Here is an 18,324-nt window from a genome sequence, read left to right as displayed (position 1 = left end):
TGGGAGGTGATTTAGTCACATGATACAGAAAAAAAGGGACCGCAATGCAATTTTGACAACTCTCTTTCTCTTTGATCCTGGCAGCCATAAGGCGAGGACGCGTACTCTTGTCTCTCTATAAAAGAGGGGGGGGGCCCACTCTTTCCAAACAGTTAGTAAAGAGTAGTTAAGAGTAGTTAGCTAAGTTGTTAATGGTTAAAGTTAATTGTTGTTAATTGTTTAAAATTGTAAAACGACAAAATTCTTAAACGACGAAACGGCGCCAGCAGCGATTCCGGCCAGAGGAATACGACATCAAGAAGTCATCCCCAAAGAATAGAGAAAGCGCAGAGAAAAGCCACACCCAAATTCCACTCTTTAGTTTTTACAAAAAAGACTTCTAACTAAATAATCCAACGTGATGCAATATGAGCTGGTCACATTAGTGATCGAGACATAGTACTACAATTTGATTACCGTTCCCAGGACGTTTCGTGACAAAGGTTGACCTTTCCGGGTAAACAAGCTTTGTCATAGAAGATCTTCTGCGATAAGTAAATCAGTGTTATGGGTGGGGAAAGAAGTACTGCATAAACCATTTATTATTTACTAGCAGTACCCGCTAACCGTATCCGTACCCTGTGTATAACAATCTGCTGTGTTTACTGGTGGCGGTAGTAGGACTTTAGTGATAGGGGTAAAAATCGGGACTACTTCCTCTGTAGGTGAATGCGATAGTGATGCTGTAGCTCCTCGGATATAATCTAGGATTTTATTTAAACATCTGCATGTGTCAGAAAAGTCTTTATAAAGTTACGTAAGATAGTGGCTAATAGGCTAGACATAAGAAATTTGAATATGTCGCATCTGCTGTTTGAAACCTACTGTATTTTAGTCAAGAGGGGAATAATTGTGCCTCTTTTATTATGTATAGGGATGAATGACTTCAAGTTGTATGCAAAGAATGAAGACCAGCTAAGTATGTGTGGACCGTTCGTATGTTTAGTAATGATATCGGGATGGAAGTTGGCACGAAGAAGTGTGGATTCCTGAAATTGAAAATGGGAAAAAATTGTTGAAAGTGAAATAATTTAGCTTTTGTACAGGGAAGTGATGAAAAAGAAAGGTTGGAGAAAAAGGATACACCTATTTAGGAATTGTGGAATTTGATTAAATAAAAGTAATAAGAAAAGAAGACTACGGTTGATTCTTTGAGAAAAACAAAAGATCTGCATTATTTTCATGGCAAGTGCTTGTCTAAGCTTCAATCTATGCACCCCCCCCCCCTTCGCCAAACTTTCATGAAAAACACTTGTCTAGCCAAAATCACTGTCAATAATTCCCCACACTCTTTATCTGTGCCTAGACCTAAATGTAGATTCCACGAACAAAGCTTCTTTCTTAGAACTGCACGCCTATGGAACTCTCTTCCGATTGCCTGCTTTCCAGCTGACTACAATCTGATTGTCTTCAAGTCCAATGTAAACAAGTTCTTGATGAACCATCCCCCTAAGTAATCCAATTTACAAAATTCCCACTACGTATGTTTACTACGCTATAATCACATTGACTAATTTTACCCCTTAACCCTTATCCTCAAGTGGCCTCCGGGCCTTGATAAGTGATGATTCCCGTGTAAAAAAATTTTTTTTTTAAAATACACATATTGTGCAGTAGCTATATTTCATTATGGAGCAGGTATTATTTAAGCGAAAGACATGAACAGAAAACAATGACTATGAATGATACTTTTCACTCAAAGAGTAATATCGATAGGTTTTATGTATTTATTAGGGAGTTTCTCCTTGGTAGTTTTTGCCGTGAGAAAACTCTACCAACTCACAGCCTCAAAGAGTCTAGGCCATTATTAAAATGGCCTTTTTTTTTCTTCTTGACTGCAGTATATTGCTGGTCCTGTGCAGTTCTAGGAGGTCCACCTGGGATTTGCCTTTTCATCCTTTGAGAAAAGGTTAGTTTATTGTTAATCACCTGAGGCGTCCCATACCGGAGAATACCGACGGAGCTGCTCAGGCATTTTTGAAGGCCACAGGGCTCTTCCTCTAGGCCCTTTAATCCTACCTTCCGACCTTGTGTCACATCTTCCCGCTGTAAGAAGGATATAAATAATGTTGTTGTTTTTTTTTTTAATAATTTTAAACTCTAATCTTTCAATACATGAACGAAATAGCAAGATTTATGATCATTCATGATGATTATTTTGCTAAATACATCTCCAAAGATATGAACATTGCATTCAAAATACATGGATTAAGGAAAGAACTTTGAATTTCTTGTATTCCTTGTTTCAAACGATAATTTTTTTTGTTTAAAAATTCTATATTTTACTTCACATAATTTAACTTTAAATCCTACAATTCTTACATATATGATGGACTCTCCGTCGATTTCGACGTATGAGGTTCCGCAACAACAACTAAGTTGTTCAGAAATCCACACAGATGATTTGTTTATAATAGTGAAGACTTTGTGTAGAAGCAATCACACTTTTTGCTATTACTGCTAACCCTTGTCGGTGAAAATGATTGCCACAAGACAAAGCACACAGTGCAACGCAGGTTTTTACATCAGAGTTACCTTCTAGATGCATGTCTTAACTAAGACCAGGGTGCATCTCTCCCAGTGAATTAATGTGTCTCCAGATACCAAGCTGGAAATTTCTTCGACTCGGTATATATATATATATATATATATATATATATATATATATGATTTACTTTAAAAGCTGAGACTTTCAACAAATACATGCTCTTATCAAAGCAATACTATCAGAGAGATAACCTTCACATAGAAAGAGCAAAATATAGCTGTGGGTCAGAAGAGTTTATAAACTAAAGTACCGGTCCATGCCTAAAGCGTGGTCAGTGTTGTTTTTCTTTTTAAAAATTGGAAAATATTATTTTCGTATTGCATTAATTATAGGAATTTACAAAAAAAAAATTATATATATATATATATATATATATTTAATAATTGATAAATATATATATATATATATATATATATATATATATTATTTTTGTCCCAAATTTCTTCTGTCGCCGAGTTCGAATCTATCGACTGGTGTTAATTGTGACACCCTGCACGGATGAGTTTCGAAAGGATGAACCACTAGTGTCTGTAGGCATTTAATAATTATTATAGTAAACAATTATATATATATATATATATATAATGTGTGTGTGTGTTAAGTTTTGAGACATTGTGTTGAACAAAGATGGCGGCGTAGTTCAGATCAATAACCAAGATGGCGGCCAAGAATTAAATGCGGTCCGTGACGTAGTAAACGGTGAACTGATTGAATCAAAAATTCGACAATTTTTATAATTTGGGACGTTTTCATTGGTTGTTTAGCACAGCCGTTGGTTATAAAAATGATTGGCGAATCCATTCGTCTCATGCCCCCATTAGTCCTCTGATGGGGAAGGTCTCCTAGCGGCTTTGGCTGCAGGGAGACAAGGTAGTAGTACTCGTCAAGGATTCGTCACTTGACACTCAGCCCAACAGATGAGGGGCCGGAAACCGGCCCAGCACCTGTTGGACTGAGGTACGCCATCTGGGTAATACCTAGGAGGTCTACCCTCCCAGGCATTGCCACTGGGCTTTCCGGTGGAGTAAGTTCATAGCTTACTGCCTGAGGCGCCCCTACCAGGGAATGCCGACGGGGTGACTCAGGCAATTTTTACAATTGCAGGAGTGCCCCTCCTTTAGGGGAGCCTGCTGGATCCCCACTTTCCGGCCTTGTGCCACATTTTGCCGAGGTGGGCGGCAAATAAATAACTACCCTCATTAGGAGTCAAAAACATTTTACAATATATATAAACAAATCGAGCGGAGGTATTTCGGACGATATCTAAAACATCGTTAAAAACTCACTACTCGTTCAAGCAGCCGCCAATAGCGTAATGGTTAGAAGCCTTGACTGCCGTATAAACGGTCGGGTTTCAATCCTGGCTTGAGGTAGTTGCCTGTCTAGCCGCACTGATGAGCTGTGAAACAGCGAAACAGTACTGTATGTGGATGACTATAGTGCTCCTCACCTGAGTTGAGCATATTGAGAAGTGAAAAACGAATTACCATTAGCATATAAGCGACGCTCTTTGTGTAAACAAATCGAGCGGAGGTATTTCGGACGATATCTAAAACATCGTTAAAAACTCACTACTCGTTCAAGCAGCCGCCAATAGCGTAATGGTTAGAAGCCTTGACTGCCGTATAAACGGTCGGGTTTCAATCCTGGCTTGAGGTAGTTGCCTGTCTAGCCGCACTGATGAGCTGTGAAACAGCGAAACAGTACTGTATGTGGATGACTATAGTGCTCCTCACCTGAGTTGAGCATATTGAGAAGTGAAAAACGAATTACCATTAGCATATAAGCGACGCTCTTTGTGTAAACAAATCGAGCGGAGGTATTTCGGACGATATCTAAAACATCGTTAAAAACTCACTACTCGTTCAAGCAGCCGCCAATAGCGTAATGGTTAGAAGCCTTGACTGCCGTATAAACGGTCGGGTTTCAATCCTGGCTTGAGGTAGTTGCCTGTCTAGCCGCACTGATGAGCTGTGAAACAGCGAAACAGTACTGTATGTGGATGACTATAGTGCTCCTCACCTGAGTTGAGCATATTGAGAAGTGAAAAACGAATTACCATTAGCATATAAGCGACGCTCTTTGTGTAAACAAATCGAGCGGAGGTATTTCGGACGATATCTAAAACATCGTTAAAAACTCACTACTCGTTCAAGCAGCCGCCAATAGCGTAATGGTTAGAAGCCTTGACTGCCGTATAAACGGTCGGGTTTCAATCCTGGCTTGAGGTAGTTGCCTGTCTAGCCGCACTGATGAGCTGTGAAACAGCGAAACAGTACTGTATGTGGATGACTATAGTGCTCCTCACCTGAGTTGAGCATATTGAGAAGTGAAAAACGAATTACCATTAGCATATAAGCGACGCTCTTTGTGTAAACAAATCGAGCGGAGGTATTTCGGACGATATCTAAAACATCGTTAAAAACTCACTACTCGTTCAAGCAGCCGCCAATAGCGTAATGGTTAGAAGCCTTGACTGCCGTATAAACGGTCGGGTTTCAATCCTGGCTTGAGGTAGTTGCCTGTCTAGCCGCACTGATGAGCTGTGAAACAGCGAAACAGTACTGTATGTGGATGACTATAGTGCTCCTCACCTGAGTTGAGCATATTGAGAAGTGAAAAACGAATTACCATTAGCATATAAGCGACGCTCTTTGTGTAAACAAATCGAGCGGAGGTATTTCGGACGATATCTAAAACATCGTTAAAAACTCACTACTCGTTCAAGCAGCCGCCAATAGCGTAATGGTTAGAAGCCTTGACTGCCGTATAAACGGTCGGGTTTCAATCCTGGCTTGAGGTAGTTGCCTGTCTAGCCGCACTGATGAGCTGTGAAACAGCGAAACAGTACTGTATGTGGATGACTATAGTGCTCCTCACCTGAGTTGAGCATATTGAGAAGTGAAAAACGAATTACCATTAGCATATAAGCGACGCTCTTTGTGTAAACAAATCGAGCGGAGGTATTTCGGACGATATCTAAAACATCGTTAAAAACTCACTACTCGTTCAAGCAGCCGCCAATAGCGTAATGGTTAGAAGCCTTGACTGCCGTATAAACGGTCGGGTTTCAATCCTGGCTTGAGGTAGTTGCCTGTCTAGCCGCACTGATGAGCTGTGAAACAGCGAAACAGTACTGTATGTGGATGACTATAGTGCTCCTCACCTGAGTTGAGCATATTGAGAAGTGAAAAACGAATTACCATTAGCATATAAGCGACGCTCTTTGTGTAAACAAATCGAGCGGAGGTATTTCGGACGATATCTAAAACATCGTTAAAAACTCACTACTCGTTCAAGCAGCCGCCAATAGCGTAATGGTTAGAAGCCTTGACTGCCGTATAAACGGTCGGGTTTCAATCCTGGCTTGAGGTAGTTGCCTGTCTAGCCGCACTGATGAGCTGTGAAACAGCGAAACAGTACTGTATGTGGATGACTATAGTGCTCCTCACCTGAGTTGAGCATATTGAGAAGTGAAAAACGAATTACCATTAGCATATAAGCGACGCTCTTTGTGTAAACAAATCGAGCGGAGGTATTTCGGACGATATCTAAAACATCGTTAAAAACTCACTACTCGTTCAAGCAGCCGCCAATAGCGTAATGGTTAGAAGCCTTGACTGCCGTATAAACGGTCGGGTTTCAATCCTGGCTTGAGGTAGTTGCCTGTCTAGCCGCACTGATGAGCTGTGAAACAGCGAAACAGTACTGTATGTGGATGACTATATATATATATATATATATATAACTACATTTATTCACATAAATTTAATATACGAAAGTATAGATTTATACAAACTTTAAGTATTTACTTCAAAAGTGCTCAATACGTAGGTAGAGCTAGTTAGTAATTTATAAAATATATATGGCGATTAAGCTACACTGAATATTCTGCGTTTCATCCAACTATAGGATTCGTCAGTTGGATGAAACGCAGAATATTCAGTGTAGCTTAATCGCCATATATATTTTATAAATTACTATATATATATATATATATATATATATATATATATATATATATATATACTAGCAGGCCGCCTGGCATTGCCCAGTCGTAAAATATGCTTAAATATGATCTTTTGATTAATTCAGATTTCGTATTTATTATATTATATTGGACCCAATATATAGTAATGATTTAAAGTGTTTTAAAAAATTACTTGTGCGCCACCATTAATAATTCCTACTTTAACAGAGATAAGCAGAGCGCACATGCAACTGCTGGTATTCCCAAATGGTCACCCATTTCAGTATTGACAAGTCTCAACGATGCTTAACTTTGGTGATCTAACGTGAACCAATGTGTCAACATGATCATACCGTATTTATTTAGTAAAAATTTCATAAAACCCAGATTATTTTCTGATTTTTAGTGGATTTATTTTTTGGTTAAAAAAAAAATTATTTTCACTTTCCTTGTCGGATTCTATGTTAATGACACTAAATAGGCCGCTTGCGTCAACAAGACAAGGATGTGTGGTTCTTGCGTTAGGGTTTCTAGTCTTTCAAGACCATAAATATCTGATGAGTTTACCCCCTGCTGATTCCGATCGTTCAACTGGTTCGTACTCGTGAATTTTTAATGTTTGATACCGGTGGAATAAATGACTAGAACAAATGGAACGATTCATGTGTGCCCGAACACCTTATTCTTTTTTTTTTTTTTCTTTTTTTTGTTTAAACTAATATTCACTCCAAACAAGACACATTGCCACTGACACATAAGAGCTACTGCTAATTAGGGACCATGTATATAGGAACACTCTAAGTGGGGAGATGAGCAGCAAGATGCCTGTTCACATTACACTTCTACATTAAGAAATAGAACACGGGAGAACTCCTTAGGTAACTGTAACATGGTCGTTTTCAAGTCTAGTATAAACAAGTTCCTAGTAATTGTCTGTATTTTTGAGATGAGGTATTTTCATTGATCGAGATTGTCGGACTGACTTCCTCATCTTGGTTGTTATTGCCACAACGTTTCGGCCGTTTTGCCCCCCCGGCCTTCATTAGGTGTTTTGTATCGAACTGGGGAACCGTTTGTTAGGAGTCTCGAACCCAACCCTTTATTATTATTACGGGGGTGCCGTGTTCGGACTCCAGCTAGGCTCTGGGACATAGTTGCTGATTCTCTGTTTTGAATGTTACTTTTTCACTGCCTTCGTTCAGGATTGAACTCAGCACCTTTGAGTAACTGTAAACTTTGATACAACGTCTAGGACCACTCGGCCATATGTCACTAGTTCGAAACGAATAAAATACTGTTAAAAACTCGCTCAATATATGTTATCGTGACATAGGTTGACATATATTCGACAGGTTTTTAATAGTATTTTGTCTAGTTTATTATTTATAACACCTTTTCCCAAACTTACGGTGTTAAAGAGGGTGTGAGACGCCATCTTGAATTTTCGAATACATCGGTAAACACTGTATGTTTTTCGAGCTGAATAAACATGTTACATTGAATAAAAACACAAAAAATATATCCAGTTTGGCAGAAAAGTAACTTATCTTGCCTTTGATAACATTTATTGGTTATATATTTGTTTTTTTTTGACAACTTTTTCGAATCTGTGTACAGTAATACAAACCCGTTTTTGCTATCTATGTGCTTCACTTGGTTATTTCAGACTGAACTAAAACAACGTGTCATATGGATCATAACATCTATTATTTTTTTTTTATTAATACGTTATGAGAAAGTGCCAATTTCGTAGTCATATGATTCTGCAAAAGGGACTTCCTCCTTATTAAGTTCTTCTGGCCTTTTTTTGTATAGGGGAACGAATTTAAACGGGGGGGGGGGATGACTAAAATAAAATCAAACTATGGAAAAGAAAAAATAGGGAACGACTAAAATAAATATTTGGTTTAATAATTACATAATGGAGAGGAAACGCCTTAGAGACTAATCACGTGTAGACCCAAAAGACAATCCCTTTGCTTACAGAGAGAAGATCTCTTTAAACGGACGTGAATAGTCTCCAAGACCTGCAGATGAAATAACGAATGAGCATGACTTAGAATAGAAAAGGGTCGTTCTGCCAACGTAGTTAGCACTGCAATTACATTTAAATTGATAAATGACATTTTTTTTCTTTTCCGATAGTTTGATTTTATTTTAGTCGTTCCCCCGTTTTAATTCGTTTCTCTCTACAAAAAAAAAAAACTCAATTCGGCTTTGAAAAGTAAGGGCGAAGTCCAGTCGGCTGACTCTACCCCTTATTTATATAATTTTTTTTTTAACCCCCATTGAATGTGTTTCCTCCGTCCTTCTTTTTATCATGGATACAATAAAACTCATTCTTCCTGTTGCTTAACTTCGGTGATCTGACGAGAACCAGTGTGTCAACGCGATTATGCCGTATATTAATAAATATGAAAACTGTATAAATTAATACATTATATTTAAGCGTATTTTATGACCAGGCAACGCTGGGTGGTGTGCTAGTAAAATGTATAATTTATTCACTGAATACTGAAAATTTAATAAAATTGGATACTTTTCTGTTGTTGTTGACATGGCTCGTTCTGGTGAAGCCAAAGATTGGTTCTGTGCAGTTCTAGGAGATCCAGATTGCCCAGCTTTGCCTTCTCACCCTTTGTGAAGGAGTTAGTTTATTGCTAATCGCCTGAAGCGCCCCTATCAGAGCCTGTCAACGAGGCTGCCTAGACACTTTTTGTAGGTCAGAGTACTCTTTCTCTAAGGCGCTGGCTTTTCAAATCTCATTTCCTCGACCTTGTGTTACATCGACCTGTCGTAAGAAATGGTAAAGCTAGCCTGAAATGGTTGGATGCTACAAAGATACTTACCTGTATCTTGAATGGGTTTCAGCCTCACTGGTACTCTTTGGATTACCATTATTGGATGAAGAAGTGATAAGAAATGTTGGAGTTGGCACAATGGCATCACCATCTTCAGAGACTTGAACAGTTTCTGAAGAAATATGTTGGCCTCGTAACTCAACATTCAGTTGATTTCTTTGGTCTTTTGTCCAAGCCTGCAATCAATTAAAACAATTATATATATATATATATATATATATATATATATATATATATATATATATATATATATATATATATATTATGATAGAAAAATGCGAGCATGAAAAGTAATATGGCTAAGCTTAAACATGGAAAAGTAAAGGATTAGTTGTGAAAACTGGAAAAGAAAAGGACAAGATATTCTAGTATAAAATATAATAAATTAATAACTTTAAATATTGAAGCATTAAGACTTTTTTTTTATTCAATTTAACATTATATAATCAATTATTAATGCTGCAATATTTTAAGTTATAAATTTATTATATTTTATACTACAATATTTTGTCTTTTTCTTTCCCAGTTTTAACAACTAGTCCTCTCACTTTTCCATGTTTAATCTTAACCATATTACTTTTCATGTTCCGATTTTTCTATGTAATATATATATATATTACATAGAAAAATGCGAGCATGAAAGTAATATGGTTAAACTTAAACATGGAAAAGTAAAGGACTAGTTATTAAAACTGGAAAAGAAAAGGACAAGATATTCTAGTATAAAATATATAAAATTTATAACTTAAAATATTGCAGCATTAAGATTTTTTTTTATTCAATTTAACATTATATAATCAATTCTTAATTAATACTGCAATATCTGAAGTTATAAATTTATTATATTAGCGACAGAAAAATACAACTGCAAATTACTGCGGACCTCTATCCAGTCATGGCTGACAGACTGAGAGCATGCTACTCCTGTGAAGTAAATAAAGGGTTCCGCTTGAAATCTCGAGCAGATTCCCGAGTTCGACAAAAAGATTCCAAAGTTTGACAAGATACCTGAAGAAGGTTGGAGGTTACATCGACTGAAACGTTGCAAAAATGACACTCAATATGAAAACAGTAGTCCGAAGAATCCAAATAATACGAATAACCGATCCTCATCTAAAAAATTCAGAAACGTAATGCTGGGATGAGTCCATACATTTTGCATGTTTATTTGATGCAACTCGACAAATAATAACGTAAATATAAATTCGATATAAATTTCAAACAAAATAAATATGTTTATTTTGTAATAATGCGTTGCTTTGGCTTCAAACGTATCTAATACGTATTTATTTTAAATAATAACGTAGCTTATAATCTGTAATCGAAACACACGACTACTACAAAATGAGGTTTCAAACATCGACGGATTACACCTTTATGGCCGAAAGCCAAGCCAGAAACCGCACGTTTCATGCAAACAGCAAATAAAATCCATCAAAACTGCAAACGCTTGAGGATTAAGCTGTCACCAAGAACTTTATAAATGTCTTCTTAATTAGAGGTCAACAACTCCTCATTCTACAACTAATGATGCCTCCATCTTCTCTTCTCTTTAGACGAACCTAAACTTAATCGATTAGTTCATATAATTAATCCTTTGCGAAATGAGTGTGTTATATACTCTGTTACTCCTGTTTGCGGTGGCCTTGAAAAGGGCGGAATTCGGAAATTAGTTATCAAGAGTTCAAGCTGTTTAAAATTGACAGACACTGAAACAGATGAGACCAAAACCGGAAGTATTAGTTTACGTGAAGAAGGCGAGAGAATTCGTTTAGAATCGAAGCCGAACGCACATGTTAAAATGCAACTTAAAAAAAAAAACAGTCAGTGAAGGACTCTATTTTTTCTCTGACCGAATAATGTATCTGAGATATTAAAATAAATACCACACAAGCGTCTTCATATTAAATATTGATAACTAGTACAGTTTTAATTTCTGTAAATTACGTATTAAATAGAAATAAAAATCAACACTCGGCTTAATATTTGAACGGTCTAAGTCAATTTGGGGACAAAATTAGAATGAAAATAATTATGCCTTGGGTGAGATTCGAACTCCCAACCTTTGTATCTAAGTATGATATGCTATGGGAACAAGTATTAAATGATGATGCTATTAAATATATAAATCAGTCTCTTTTTCTTTACTCCCCCCTCTGTCCCTCATACTCTTCCATCTCCCCCTCTTTCTGTGTGTATATATATATATATATATATATATATATATATATATATATATATATATGTATGTATATATTGTATAATTTCCTTTATTTATACAAACATTATTGGCTACATATGTGCATACATGTTTTAGCTGTGATTTATTTTGAAATGCAGCGTCATCATGCTCCTAGTCTAAACTGGTTGTTCATTGGAAATCAGTTGAAACTTGTGATGGTGCATTTCACTGTATATAGCTTGATATAGAAAAGAAACTTTCTATTTTTTTCTTCAAAATTAACTTGTTTTTTAAGCATCAGCTTAAGAAAAAGATTAGGTGGAAAGAAAATCTGCTCTTCACTTCACCATGCTAACTAATCATCTATAATATAAATCTCACCTGTCTGTTTAAATATATGTATGTGTGTATGTATGTATGTATATATGTATGTATGTATGCCTGCATAAAACCTTCGACAGAGACGACGGATTTTCACGAGATCGAATCGTTTTGAAGCTTGACTCTTCGGGCGACAAATATCGAAAGATTGGCTAAAAACATTAATTCCTTCACTCTCAACTACGCAGTTTTCTACAAGGAGAGATCGCCTTTTTCGCCAATATTTTCAAAAACTATCCCTCTTTTCGATTGATTAGCCTTAATTTAAACCTTTGCCACTTCCTGTTTGGCGATATACGCAACGGCAAAGACGTCACTTTCTTTTCTTTTTATTTTCACGTTCTTTTCCTCCTTCGTGGTACGGGTTCGAGCCTGCCTGCTTACTTAGTATTAGGTACGCTCTATTAAACACTTTTTTTTTTTTGCTCAACACACCTCCAAACACACTGGCAACGCCAGGATCCCAGGCTAGTCTATACTAAAAGAGTGCCTTTGTAAACTAACACGTGCTAATTTACAGAGGTATACTGGTGGTGGTTAAATAAACAATGTTGTTGTTTTTTTTAAAGAAGTTGACTTTCTTTGTTCTGACTGAATATTTAGTTATCGACTAATAGAACGGCTCTGCGTATGAATATAGGTCTTTTTTGTCCTGCCTAGGTCAACATGGATTTTATTTGGCGTCTTTCAGAATTTCTAAACGTAGCTATGTCTTATTTTCATTAGATGACAGAAGTTTTGATTTATCAGAGGTTCAAGTCAAATAAAGTATTTGATTAAGTGTATGAATGTAATGTGAATGTATGTTTTAATTTAAAAGGGTCCACACCATTTCTTCACTTGGCAAATTTGTCTCCTTTAGGTTGTGAGGAGCAGGGTTCTTTATCCACTCAAATTTGATTTATTTATTATCTCTCTCTCTCTCTCTCTCTCTCTCTATATATATATATATATATATATATATATATATATATATATATATATATATATTATTTATAATATTCAGAATTTTATTGGGTTTATATAATGGATAATTCGGTAACCAATATACCAATAAATTTTAAATCAGAATGAGATGATTTAAATTGTAACTTTCAAAATTACCATATTTTGTAATTGAGCAGTCATATATTGTTTTAACAAAATCAAGACATCAAAGAATGGATTGAAGAAAAAAACATGGAAAGAAGAGATGTAGATAAAATATTTTCTCATAATTTTCCTTTCAGGGGAAATGGATTCCATATTGTTCATTGTAAAAGTGTCTTTTCAAAACGTCTGACGAGAGGCTGTTCTTGTGAAAATTTTCGAACGATATAGAGTTTAAATTTGTCCGAATGATCTTGAAACAATTGTAACGAACGATGAAATACACTATTTGTTGCTATCAATACATTCTTTGATGTCTTGATTTTGTTAAAACAATATATATGTGTGTGTGTGTGTGTGTGTGTGTGTGTGTGTGTGTGTGTGTGTGTGAGAGAGAGATAGTGACAAACTTTAAAAAAAGAAATTATTGACATGCCGTTCACCATAAAGATTCATCCACCTTACTTATTACAGAAATGCCAGTTTATTTTGGTGTCTTACCCTATCCCCACCCCATTTGTACTGATGAGGAGACAATATTAAAAAAAAAACATTCATTGTCAATATTAATAAAAAATTAATATCGTTTCCGAAGCGATCATACCCTCAATTTAATTTAATTTTGTTTCTCTTATTGAAATTGATTCATGTTTGTGCAAAATTTCAAAAAATTCCAAGGTTATTGAGAAAAGTGTGGACAGACGAACAGACGAGGGTGAATTTACAGGTCCACCCTCCTTTTGTCGGGGGACCAAAAAAATGAAAAAACTCTGTCGAATAATAAATTTAATTGTAAATTTGTATTTACAGTTTTAAATTCTTTTATTTTCTCTTATAATAAGCCGGCGCTCATTTTATATATATATATATATATATATATATATATATATATATATATATATATATATATATATATATATATATATATATATATATATAGTTCACAAAATTTCCAAAGATCAAGTTATCTTTGTTGTTAATTTATTATTTTCACAGGGAATATATTACAATATTGTTTCGTTCGTAATTGACAATTCGGCAAAATTATGTCTTTGCTGCATTTTCAATCATTTTCAGTTAATTTTGCCGACTTGTCAATTATGAATGAAACAAAGTTGTAATGCATTCCCTGGTAAAATAATAAATTGCCAACAGAGATTACTTGATCTTTGGATTTTTTCAGAACTATGCTATTACACTATATATGCTCTGAAATCACAAAAGATATTGAGTCTGGACTTTTTACGTTTATAAAAAAAAATTTGTGTTTTTAAAGAAACAAGCTTCCTATCTTTTGAAAATTTCACACAAACGTAATTTATATGCTTGACAGTGTTCTTGGATAGGCTTTGTACAGAAATTAATCCGATAAGTATTGAAAATCGAAAAAATCTGATCCTAAAAATAGTCTTTCTTTCTGATAGATAAAAAAAAAAAAAGAATAATTTTTACTGGGGAAAATTTTACGTTACACTGGCCAAGGGAGATAATAAAATCTCAGCAAATCATTCCTTCTTAAAAAAAATAACAGAATTATTGACATCTGGAAATATAGCTCAGTGGTAGAGCAATCGCCTGAAGATCGAATGATCCGCTGTTAAAGCCCGTGTCTACCACGACATTTTATTTTATTTTTTTTAATAAGTTCAATTTACGCTAAAAGAAAAGATACCATTTAAAATCAGCGAAAATTATTTCTTCATTTGCATATTTTAAAAATAAACATTAATCAGAAGTGACTATTCCATCATTAAGCCCAAATATCAGCTGACGTGAATTGTAAACAAACACAGACGGAATTTGATGACAACATTATCATCATTATTTAAAAAAAAAAAAAGTTTTTTTACGAATTAGTCTCCCGGACAAATTATTCCTCATAATATATAATATTCAATAGAGAATTACTTCTATAATAATACATACATAATTTGCATAAATTAAAATATTATGTTTAAGATCATTGTACGACCGGGTAACGCCAGGCGCCCAGCTAGTGTGTGCATATATATATATATATATATATATATATATATATATATATATATATATATATATATGCATTTTGAGGCAATTTAGTTTTTCAGAAAGCGTCAAAATTAAGTTAATAAAGTGTTTATTTTACAGGTTTACAATACCATGGCTGACACACACACATTAGAGAGAGAGAGAAGTGGAGAGAAAATAAAAGAAAACTGGGAAGAGAAAGAAGAGGAAAGATAGAAAAAGATGAAGAGAGGGGAAGCGAGGGAACGAGAAGGGGGATAGGTGTAAGGAAGAGGGTGATATGGGGAAGAAGAGAGAGAAAGGTGAACAAGGGAACAAAAGTGGTGGTTTCCAAGTTTAAACCGGTACGTTTTCACCTGGTAAGAAATAAAGTCTGAATAAAAGATGATTCTACTTATACCAATACAATACAATACAATACAATATATATATATATATATATATATATATATATATATATATTGTAGGTTACGATGTTTTCCGGGCCCTGATTACGACATTCGCCCCGCCTTACGGTGTTATTTATAATCTTATTTAATTATATACATGTGTATAATGTACTGTATTTTGTTACTAATTTTTAATGCTGTATCCCGGGGTTCTACTAATATATATAATCTCACACACACACGTACATTAGTTTTTCCATACGCTTTGACCTTTCACAGTTATTTGTGCAGTATCAGCCGACGTTGGTATCATCATATTATGTGTGTTTCTTGTCAATCTTTCTCATATAAAAGTAAAGAAATTCATTTATTTTGCTAACAATTTTGACTCATCCTATATATTCCAAACAAATGCATTCAGATCGATTACGTGTGACGTTTTAATGACCGCATACAATAAAAGCAATGATTTATCCAATGTTTCTGTTAAGTTTGAATTCATTGTTTGGGTTAAGTTTGAATAAAACAACCCAGCCTTTTGTATAGACCAACAAGGCCACTCGAGGATAAGGGCTAATGGGTGTGTTAGCTAGATGGTGATATTCCACCATGAGGATTAATAACAACAGTTGAAACTGAGCAGAATTTGATCAGTTAAGAGGACTGCTCAAAAGCAATTTAACATTAGTCTTGAAAATGACTGTTTTAGTCAACTGGAAAGCAGTCTCATGTTATTGCGTTCCATAGAGAGGTAATTTTTGGAAAGAAACTTTGCTTAAAGTTCCGTTTTAGACGAACTCCTAATACAACAAAAGGGCCCTGTGTCAAACTATGTACATTTTTTGCAAGAAAATGTTAACGTGATGTGTTTGCTTGACTTTGTGTGATGTAAAACAGTGCTAACCTGAACACAAGCTTAATGTTTGTATAGAGTATTGCCGGGGAATGCCAAGTAATCTGAACGGTTATTATTATGGTCGTTTTTGATGTCTAGAAAATATGTATCAAAAGTTTTTTTTTAAGATACATGTACAAACGTCATGTTACGCGAACAAATGACGTTGCATCTTAATGTTACGTGTGCTGATGACATCATGTTACATAATGTTTTGTACTGATGACGCCATGTTACATCTTAATGTTACGTGTACTGATGACGTCATGTTACATCAATGTTACGTGTAATGCCGCCATGTTACATCTTAATGTTACGTGTACTGATGACGTCATGTTACATCTTAATGTTACGTGTACTGATGACGTCATGTTACATCTTAATGTTACGTGTACTGATGACGTCATGTTACATCTTAATGTTACTCATGTTACATTTTGTTACGTGTACTGATGACGTCATGTTACATCTTGTCTGTCTGTGTCCAGCGTATATTATGTACAGCTATGTAGTAAAATATTTTGAATAAAAATAACTTTTCTTTCTACAATCATATAGAGCACTGCCGGGGAATGCCAAGTAATCTGAACGATTATTATTATTATAATCTTTTTTTTATGTCTAGAAAATGCGTAGCAAGACGAAAGCTATTTTTAGGGTAAGAACATTATGGTAGAAATGTATTAGAAATGTTAAAACAAACAAGAATGTTAGAACATAAACAATGGAGATGATTTTAGTGATGGCATCACGTGATCTTAATGTTACGTGAGAGAATGACGTAATGAGATAGATTTTTAGAGACGTACAATTTAGTTTAAAGTTCGGAATCAGACGGGAAAAGTCGGACAAGTTAACACAAACGATATCGTCTCCGCGTTTTGGAAGCTGGGAGAAACGCGATTTTAGTATAATGTAGAAAACTACAACATCTTGCAGTTTCGATGGGAAGTCAAGAATGAAGTTTATCAAATACTAGCATTTCAGTCCGGCGTTACCCGGGTGTTTGGAGGTGTATGTTGAGAAAAAAAAAAGAAAAAGAAAAAGCGGTCAATTTTTTTAAACTTTGACCCCTATTATGTCCCCTTAACATTTATTGTTTTGGACTCAAATCAAGTTATTAAGTTATATCCATGTCCAAGGAACCTATATCTAAAATTTCAAGTGTTTAGACCTACAATTGGCGGAGGAGTTTGGTAGAATTCTCAAAGGTCAAATCGTTGAACTTTGACCCCTTGCTCGGGTGTTTGGAGGTGTATGCTGTGCAAAAAAAGCAAAAAAACAAAAAAAAATGGTTAATTTTTTAAAACATTGACCCCTATTATGACCCCTTAAAATTTATTGTTTCGGGCTCAAATCACTTTATTAAGTTAGATCCAGGTTCAAGGAACCTATATCTAAAATTTCAAGTGTCTAGACCCAAAATTGTCGGAGGAGTTTGGTAGAGTTCTTAAAGGTCAAATCGTTGAAATTTGACCCCTTAACAGCCAAATTTCTGGCTGACACCCGTCACATCGATTTTCCCAACTCTCAGTACCCGGTATTTCAAATTTCGAGTCTATAGACTAAAAATTGACAGAGTTATTGCGTAGGGAAATGTACACAGACAGACAGACACACAGACACACAGACAGACAGACACGTTCACTTTTATAGATATATAGATATAACCTACGGTTGTTTGGTTTCCTTCGGAGGGAGATGAACTTGAATAATGAGCTGAGACAACGGCACAACAGAAAAAAGTATTGTAGGAATCGAAAGAGTCAAATAAATTCATTTTATTTTTCGTATGGTTGTTAGTGGGGTTTTTTGGGGGGGGGTTTCACACGGTGGTCACCACTTATCAAGGCCAGGAAGCCACTCAGGGATAGGGGTTATTGCAAGTACAGTACGTTAGTGTGGAGATTTGATGAAGTGTTTACTTAAGGGGGCGGTTCATTAGGAATTTGTTAACGTTGGA

The 18,324-nt window shown here is 35.4% G+C and overlaps 1 protein-coding gene across 1 annotated transcript in view; it reads right to left on the bottom strand.

Moving 5' to 3' along the window:
• Positions 1–18,324, bottom strand: part of LOC145240279 (uncharacterized) — an 88,862-nt gene that overhangs the window by 28,566 nt on the left and 41,972 nt on the right. The window contains exon 2 of the mRNA XM_080103861.1: positions 9,407–9,594. Within this exon, the coding sequence (XP_079959987.1) occupies positions 9,407–9,594 (188 nt within the window). The remainder of the gene's footprint in view (positions 1–9,406; positions 9,595–18,324) is intronic.

Source organism: Euprymna scolopes, chromosome 19 (assembly GCF_053919585.1).
Source record: "Euprymna scolopes isolate OS-2025 chromosome 19, ASM5391958v1, whole genome shotgun sequence".
Taxonomy (NCBI): Eukaryota; Metazoa; Mollusca; class Cephalopoda; order Sepiida; family Sepiolidae; genus Euprymna; species Euprymna scolopes.
Note: the sequence above shows the minus strand (reverse complement) of the source record. Positions and strands in the feature narration are given on the sequence as shown.